The 9953-nt window shown below is 29.4% G+C and overlaps 1 protein-coding gene across 1 annotated transcript; it reads left to right on the top strand.

Annotated features, from left to right (window-relative positions):
* The first annotated feature begins 8782 nt into the window (after positions 1–8782).
* Positions 8783–9696, top strand: LOC138338142 (uncharacterized). The gene is made up of 2 exons (XM_069288849.1): positions 8783–9129; positions 9206–9696. The coding sequence occupies exons 1-2, from the start codon at positions 8915–8917 to the stop codon at positions 9564–9566; spliced, it is 576 nt and encodes a 191-aa protein (XP_069144950.1). The 5' UTR covers positions 8783–8914; the 3' UTR covers positions 9567–9696.
* The last annotated feature ends 257 nt before the right edge of the window (positions 9697–9953 follow it).

Raw genomic sequence — 9953 nt, 5'->3', positions numbered from 1 at the left:
CCCAAATATGAATTTAACATCGAATCTCATTATATGAGCATGTGATACAACTTATAACTCCTTATGTAGTTAGTATTCATGTTTAACAATTAACATATCTGTTTTTCATATACCACTAGTACCACATCGTGAAAGTCCGTTACATCCACCACTAGAACATATCATACCTACCGAGGATCATATCCAAATAGGTTACACATTTCTACCTATCTAATAGCTTTAAAATAATATCAAATTCGTTCCATATCTAGCCAAGCTATATATATTCTTTCGTAGGACATGTCGATAACAAAAGTAACACATTCCATATATCTAGCCATGTACCTATCAGTACCATTGTAATAGTCATATCATGACTTTCTTTGGTATACACTCAATTTATGGAACCACAAAAGAGATTCTGACTTCAATTGATGCAACATCATTCGCTAAGCAACCCATTAATGTTATGACAAATATATCAACGGTATTTTTCAAGTTACACTATTCATTATCTAGCCAACTCTTTGAACATTTAACTTCTGATTGTCGAACCACTCCAGATATTGTTTATACCACATAAGTACTATTTCTTTTACTATGGTAACTAACCTTACTCAACCCCTTCAAATATGATCACACATTCCTTTCATAAATATATCATTTCCACCTTAATACCAGATTTAATTAACATCTAGCCAATACACGACACACCAATTATTAATATGAGGAACTACGCACGAGTCATAACATAAATGAGAGTGAATGTAGTGAAGCGATAAGAATCAAAACGGAATCAAGTACGCACGATAGAGATCCAAGAAGTGAAGATTCTTCCTAAAAGTCACTATAGCCTCTCGAAGATAAGTCCAGACGTCTCTGTACCGATCCTCGAGATGCTATTTAGACTCGACTTGTACACACGTGAGACCTATGAACCTGGGGCTCTGATACCATTTTGTCACGACCCAAAAATGGACGTGATGGCACTCGTCTTATCCCACCAAGACAAGTAAGCCTATTATTATTAAAAATAAATAAATTACCCGACATTAATTAATTTAGTTAAATGACAATTAAAAATTATCAAAAATGATCTTTTCGGATCCGGGTCATTACAACTTAACAGTTGTTTAATGTGATTGGTCCAAATTTAAACTCTTCTCTAATAAATAATAAAAATTTTATTTTTAAAATTTCTTATTTTTTTTATAAAACCACATATGATTCATATTTTGATCTAATACACTTGAAAATAGTATTAAAAATTTCATGATATCTTCCTATTGTCCTATTTTTAATCAACCTCCAACTTATTATAACGAAACTCAGTCATAAAAAGGATCCAACTAAAATACTCTTACCTTGACTGATTATCCATCTAAAGATAAATTACTATTTTTATAAATATAAAATTTTCTATTAATTATATAATTGTCATGTTCATTTTCTCTTTTATTCTTTTTTTAAATATATTATTCCTAATTAAGATATCTGGGACTCAAATTTGAAATGAACTCAAATATTTATATATTTTTTTAATTTGTATTATTTCTATGGTGGGATGAAGTTGGGGATTAAATAAATAATTATTTTTATTTGAATTTTGGATACTCATAAAAGAAAAAAGTGATATTCGTACATATTTGTTTAATCAAGTCATCTTTTATTGAACGAATTATTTCTATATAAATGCATCATTGTTTCCTCCTTTTCTTCTCTCTTGTTTGTCATAAATTGAAATTAAAAAAAAAAGAAGAAGAAAAAAAGAGAGAAATAAGAAGGGGGAGGGGATAGAGCATACATGCCTTACCTCTTTTTTTAATTTTAATTTACTATGAAGTTCAAAATGAAGTCAATCGTCTGAGATTATTGGGTATAATATTTTCCTCTATCCACCTTATAAATATGATCTATTAAATATAAGGGTATTTTTGAGTCAAAAGGTTAGTGACAAGGATATTTTTAAGACGAAAAAACGAATAAATAATCATTTTATACTAATTCAGATACTTGGAAGTATTTTAGGCCCTTCTCCCTTTATAATATGACTTAAATATCTCTTTCATTAATTTTTCAATCCAAAAATATCATTATTGTTAATAGTTTGTCCGAAAATGATATTATATTATTACTATTGGAGTATTTGGTGACAAATATCTCTTCTTCTTTTCTAATAAACATCATCTGTTTAATTTTTTAACACATAATTTTCTAATAAAATATTATTTTCAAAAAACATTTTAACTTATTTGTTTTAACTAGTATAAAGTAAAAAAAACTAATCTCCTTTTATCAATCAAAATATAATTATCTTATATGGTTTTAAAACTCATAATATATGTCATATATATAAGATTGTAGTAATCTCATAAATAACTTTTTTTTAATAATGATTTTAAGAAAATTCTAATAAAATAGAAAATATGTCAATTTCTTAATCTCTTCCGAATTGAAGTAGGATAAACAATTGTTAATATATTTACTACTTTTAAAATTAATATGAAAAAGGGTTAGTGATAATTTCATCAACAATATTTTAGAGATATTTTGTGATGTGAAGAAATTCAATAAATTTTCGTATTTTATGATATTATGATTATTGTATCTTAACTTTAAAAATAAAAATTATATTAGCGAATTCTTATCTCTTCAATTAATAAAATATTATAAGAAATAAAAATATTTCCAACTTTATTAGGAAAAAAAATTATATCATTATTTAAATGAAAACAATCACGGATTTACATAATATATATTATGTAAATCCTATTATGTAAATCCGTGATTGTTTTCATTTAAATAATGATATAATTTTTTTTCCTAATAAAGTTGGAAATATTTTTATTTCTTATAATATTTTATTAATTGAAGAGATAAGAATTCGCTAATATAATTTTTATTTTTAAAGTTAAGATACAATAATCATAATGTCATAAAATACGAAAATTTATTGAATTTCTTCACATCACAAAATATCTCTAAAATATTGAAGTAGGATAAACAATTGCTAATATATTTACTACTTTTAAAATTAATATGAAAAAGGGTTAGTGATAATTTCATCAACAATATTTTAGAGATATTTTGTGATGTGAAGAAATTCAATAAATTTTCGTATTTTATGACATTATGATTATTGTATCTTAACTTTAAAAATAAAAATTATATTAGCGAATTCTTATCTCTTCAATTAATAAAATATTATAAGAAATAAATTTTATGACATTATGATTATTGTATCTTAACTTTAAAAATAAAAATTATATTAGCGAATTCTTATCTCTTCAATTAATAAAATATTATAAGAAATAAAAATATTTCCAACTTTATTAGGAAAAAGAATTATATCATTATTTAAATGAAAACAATCACGGATTTACATAATCGTTATATATTATGTAAATCCGTGATTGTTTTCATTTAAATAATGATATAATTCTTTTTCCTAATAAAGTTGGAAATATTTTTATTTCTTATAATATTTTATTAATTGAAGAGATAAGAATTCGCTAATATAATTTTTATTTTTAAAGTTAAGATACAATAATCATAATGTCATAAAATACGAAAATTTATTGAATTTCTTCACATCACAAAATATCTCTAAAATATTGTTGATGAAATTATCACTAACCCTTTTTTCATATTAATTTTAAAAGCAGTAAATATATTAGCAATTGTTTATCCTACTTTAATTCGGAAGAGATTAAGAAATTGACATATTTTCACGACCCCTTATTTCATATTCATGCTTTTAAAAACCAATAATAGTCGTGGACTTACAAGGAGGAAATTAAAATTGTTGTTATAAAATCAAGCTTATATAAGAGAAGAAGACAATAAAAGTATGATGGGAGAAAGAAAACTTCTTATTTAAGCGTGTCTTTCAAATGACAAGTGATATATCTATTTATAGTTTTGAGATATCACTCCCAAAGGTCACAACTTAGTAGATATATAATTATCCAAATGATTCTTATCACCTTGAAAAATGTATACATGAATACAATTAAGTCTTGAGTATATCTAAAGGACAATCCACACAATTCAATGGATTTATAACACTCCCCTTGGATGTCCATAGATAATGTGTTGTGTTAAACCATAGTAGAAAAAATTCGTGTTAAAAAATTCTAGTGAAGGAAAAAGAGTACATACATCTTCTGATACGCACTATTTGTTGTCTCATTAAAAACCTTGCTAGGAAAACCCAGTGGGACAAAACCTTAGTCAAGGGAAAAAGAGTGCAATGCGTATTATGCTCCATCTGATTAAATCATCATTTAATTTCTTGTGATGATATCTCCAATCTTGTACACCAGCTTCTCAAATATTGATATTGACAGTTTCTTTGTGATCAAATCACTTTCACAAAGATGTTGTATCATTGAACTCGTTCTGATATATCATTTTCTGATTTGATGAATATGACGAGGCTTTGAGCTTAGCCGAATTTAAATATCATTCTATTCGTCATGACCTCATTGTTGCAAGTAAATTGCTCATTCAACTTTTTCACATCAATAATCATCTTGTGGACACTTTCATTTGCAGTTGATTATCTTCGTACATTGTGGTTGTTATATTCTTTTTAAAAGAAAAATCACACATTTTCTGAATAAAGCGTGTCACTGATGTTAACCAGACACACTCTCAACTTGCTTCATAGAGGGCTATTATTTCTGCATGTGGGCTACAAATGATTGCTTCATTGATCGCCAAGATATTCTTGTGCCTCCACATGTAAACAAATAGCGTGTTTAAGATCGAGCTTTATGCGAATCAAATAAATATTCTGCATCTGCGTAACTAATCAGTTTTGACTTTGATTCCTCGGAATAGAATAAACCCATGTGTATGGTTCTTCAAGGATATTCAAGTATGTGCTTAACACCATTTCAATGTTCTTTTGTTAGGGAGGAACTGAAATTTGCCAGTAAATTTACTGCAAAAAAATGTTTGGTCAAGTATTGTTAGCAAGATGCATTAGTGTCTTGATTGCACTAAGATTTGGAGTTTCATCACTGAGAAGTTCTTCATTCTTATTTTTGAGATCAAAGTGAATCTTTATTTACATCAACAGATCTCATAATCAATGGGGCACTCAATGAACGTGATTTATCCATTAAAAAATCGTATCAAAATCTTTTTGTGTATGTTGATTGATGGACAAATATTTAATTTGTCAAATTATCAATGTGTAGGTCAAGACAACATTCTGCTTTACCAAGACCTTTTCACCCTTCGAACACTCAACAATTTGAAAGCTTTTTAAGAGTATTAATGAAGTTCAAGTCATCAACATACACAACTATAATAACAAAAATTCAGTTCCTGGCTTTTTCATAAAAAGGCAAGAAGAATCAGGGTCATTTCTTTTGTACCCTTTTCTTCCTTGATTATTTCAACCCATATAAGGATTGTTGAAGCTTTATTGAAAAGGTTTCTTTCAAATTCTTATATGCTTCATACACCTCGATTGCTTCAAGGATTTTCATATAACCTTCCTCGTCTAGCTGGACATGACGATTATTCATTATATGTATTCAAATTTTAGATATGTTGCCAAATAAAAATAAACCTCATTGCATGCACCATAGAAGAAAACATCTCCAATAATGTCATGACTTTTGCAAAAAAACTTTATTCCCCAAAGTATAATTATACTTTATATCTTACGGTTATACTATCGCATAATTACTTATTGTACCCCACCGACATTATACCATACTTTATGGACTATCAATCCAAAACATCACTTTTCTAAGTGAAACAAAATATACTTAAATTATGCATTTCACTTGGCCAATCGTTTATCTGTCCACACTCTATAACATATTTGAATTCAAGATCCTCGTCATAGTTTATATCATTGACCACTACTTCATATCAAAGATACCGTCGGCAGTTATTTGATATCGATTCCAACATGACATAACTTATTGAGATCTCTTCATTTTTCATCATTTTTAGGTACCTGAGCCTTTTCCAAGGTTTTATGAAGTGTTATGTTGGAATTTTCCTCTTATAGCACTTGTCTCATTATCATGATCATGTTGATCATTTGCTCCTCTCCTTCTTCAAGGAATTTTACATTTAAAATCGATTGGTCTATTACGTTTCAGGCATAGGCTCTGTCCTTCAAGGACTTCTTATTTAAACATATGCAGTAGAATTATAACAAAGTGTCAGTAAATTTATCTGGCAATAAATTTTCAATATTTGCAAAAAAAAATATTCCTTGAACTTCAAGTTCATATTTTCTTTTAACGAGAATCTAGATAATTCATAATTAGCCTCATAAATAATTTTCAGTTGTCAATCATCTCCCCGCCTATTGTTAGGAATCTAACATTCATCATAACCTTATTTAAAAATTCATCTTTGTACATGGTGGATCAATTAAAATCATAACTGCACATTCAAACTTCAGATGAAAATTATTTGGTTCCTGACCTTGAATTAATTATGATAGGGAAACCTTGTTGGCTGGATGCATACATGAGTTGCAACATGTTAAATAAAATTATCTCATACCAAATCTTATTTGGAAGTTTTGCTCTCATACCCATGGTTTAGATATAATTGGAGGCATAAAATTTCTTCTAAATCAATCAGCATTATCAGTGTAATTTCATAGTTGGAACTGTGTTGTTAATTTAACAATCGATCAAACAACCTTACATACACTAATTTGTAAGTTGACAATAAAATACATGTGGTCATCCCATAGATTTATCTATCATATAGTTGCAAATTATCCACATGGCAGGTGAATGAGCCATATTCAACTTTTTATATGTTCCAAAAACTTCATGGGATTACATCCAACCTTAGCTAGTACAATAATCATTTTATCAAGAAAACAAACAACACAAAGAATCCTCGAAGAATCTTTTATTTCTTCATATAAGCCACCTGAATTCTCAATTACATTTGCATCATATTTAAATCAAAATGTTCAATTGGTCATGTCAACTAATCTTTATTTCAGTACACATATAGTTTACTTTTGCATGTGATTCCATTAGTATGCTCATGTTTGTGTGCAACTAACAAGAGGGAAAAAGGGTAATCTTTTGAGACTTACTTTTGCATGGAATTTCATTAGCTTGCTTTTCTCAAGGCAGCAGGCATCATGATCCCACCTCTCTGCGCCAGCATAAATGCTTGAGAGTTGCACGTAACGGCCAGAATATTTTGGTTACAATTCAAGCAGTAGTTGTGATACTTCATTTCCCAATTCAATAGCTTCATGAAGTCTACAAGCACCCATCAGAGCCCCCAAACAGTGACATCGGCTTCAAAAGACATCTTCTTTAAGAAGTAGTACGCTTCTTGTAGTAGCGCAACTGAGATCAACCACACTACCATAATGTCCCATATCTTATCTTAAGTCTGAATTCATGTGACATTGCTTCAAACAATTTAAAACTGACATCGACAAGCTTGGCACGCGCACAAGCTGATAGAACAGCAACAAACATGTCAAAGGAACAATGCTTTATGAATCAAGGATGTTTTTTTTAGATAAGTATCAAAGAATTGTGAAAGTTTTTTCACATATTATGAAATCATGATTGTGAAAGATTTTCTCACATATGTATGAATCATGATTTAAAGGAGCTACTCTTATACGATTTTAAGATTTGGATTGTTACTATAATTATTGTCTTTCTTAATGTTATGTTTTGACAATTGACTTTATCTATTTCATTGGAATTTAACTTAGCAACGAGAGAACTTTGAGGTGGAGGCTCAAATAGGGTAGTCTCTAGTAGCGATCTCTATTTCCAAACTACGTGCTCTCGTAGAATTGTCTTAAATAACCTAGCTAGTTAATCCATAAATAGCATATCAATGAATGATACATAGTTCTACCTTGAAAGTCGACTCTCCCTTCTCAGTGTTGTAGTTGCATCGAATTTCATGTTATAACTCACATAGTTTATTTATCGGTTAAAGCTAATGTCTCATAAAAATGAATTGTGTTCCTTCAAAGGTTTTAAAAAAGCTTCTCAAATGATTTTTAATTATGCATTATCCTTGTTTAATGACCTATGATTCCTTAAAAGTTTTTACTCATGATTTAGTTTGGTCATGCATATCATGTTAAAGTCCTAATATGATCATGTTTATGTTTCATTCATTTTTCCATACTTCAGTATACTTTATGTACTAAACTATCGATGCATACTTATGTCTATATTATTTTATAAGAAAGTTAAGTCAAAATAATGGAGCTCGAAACATGTAGTTCCTACAAAAGGATAAATAATTATGCATTTTTCATGCAAGAAATTATTTATTTGAATTGTGGATTGTTCATTTTTTGGGGTTAAATACGTAAAATATTTCGTTGAAATTTTATTTATTTCTTTTTTAGATGCAATGATTATTCGTTCTAACTGTGAATTTGCTCTTTTCTTGGTCTTGATTTGAATTATCATTATCTTCGGTCAAATGAAAAAATTATAGTCAAAATATTTTTGTTCCATTATTTATTTTTATTTTTACAGAATTTTTCTCGAAAAAATGATTTAAATCGTAGGTGAACTCAAAATTATACACAACATTTCAAAACAGTTTTAACCTTTGGTAAAGATCACAATCTTTAATATTACAACCTTTCATTTTAAATTCAGGCCCCAATAATAATCGTGGAGGAAATAAAATTGTTGCATATATATATATATAATATATCTCAAAAATGGATGCGAATAATCCATAAGAAAGGAAAAACGGTTTCAACCAAATTCTGCAAACTTTTTGGGGAAGAGTGCAGAGTGCAGAAATGTAGGATCAAGACGTTGATGAAAATGGTTCAAATAATTCTGAAGTAGTTGTTATTGATAACTACTCTTTAAGCAGTGTATCGATTCCAAACAAGTTTGTCCAACAACATTTACCTCCTATTGCATCTGGCAAATCCATGATATTAGAATTCGAAGATTGCGGTGAGAACAACTTCATGATGGAAGTTGTACACTCTAATTATGGAGATTACTACTATATTAGAACAGGGTGGGAGACATTTAAGAATCAACACAAGTTGGAATCTGGAGATTTAATATATTTTTCTAAGAAAAATGATTCCTATGTAATCTACTCTTGTAAAACGCCTAAAACGGATCTGCAAGTCTCTAAGTATGTTCTTCAATTCAATTCGATTCAATTCAATCCAATCCCCTGTTTTAGTCATAACTAGTGTTTTTCTTTGCAGTGAATCAATTGCGAGAGTACAAGTGCTTGTCAAGAATTTATGTGCTAAAGATCCCAAATGCTTACGATTATCGAAGAAAGAAGTGGAAGGGAATCTTGATCAACATCTTATTATTCAAGTAGGAGAAGAAATAATTCTACCTCTACATGATCCAATTAGGAAGAAGTCATTTACAGTGCAACTGTTGCATGCTGATGAAGAGGAGTACCATATTAGAGGAATAGGATGGGAGGAATATGTGGCTCAACACAACTTGTTCACTTTCAACGAAACTACTATCTTTGTTAACAAGGTGATTCTAGATCCAACTGCAGAGGTTCAGCTTGTCAACATATCATATCACAATGAAACTACTCATTAGACTGAAGCCAAAAATCAACCCCAAAGGAAACTGAAACTATCAGGCACGACCACAGAGACTAGTTCAGCACCCGCCTCTACTGCTGTGGATAATAGTTCAGCCCCTGCTTCTACTACTGTTGTTAATAGTTCGGCACCCGCTTCTACTGCTGTTGATAATAGTTGTGATGATGTTTATTGGCTCGGATGACTGATCGATTGAACCTAGTCTGTCGATTACACAGGATTGGACTTGATGATTGTAATACATTCATCCATTGGGATGAGCCATCAAACTCATAAGTAGTTTTATGCATTTTGTTTAGTTTCATACTCAAAACCTACAAGTGTAATCTGCAGATATTCATGCTCAGATATCATTTACATGTTAGTATATTCTATAGCAATG

This window comes from Solanum lycopersicum, chromosome 9, assembly GCF_036512215.1.
Source record: "Solanum lycopersicum chromosome 9, SLM_r2.1".
NCBI lineage: Eukaryota > Viridiplantae > Streptophyta > Magnoliopsida > Solanales > Solanaceae > Solanum > Solanum lycopersicum.
The sequence above is the reverse complement of the archived record's forward strand: the minus strand, read 5'-3'. Positions and strand labels throughout refer to the sequence as shown.

Excerpts from the sequence above, each read along its gene's own strand:
- LOC138338142 (XM_069288849.1), top strand. The coding sequence starts at position 8,915 with ATGATATTAGAATTCGAAGATTGCGGTGAGAACAACTTCATGATGGAA. Across the intron at positions 9,130-9,205 it reads ACGGATCTGCAAGTCTCTAA|TGAATCAATTGCGAGAGTAC; the intron begins GTATGTTCTTCA and ends TTTTCTTTGCAG.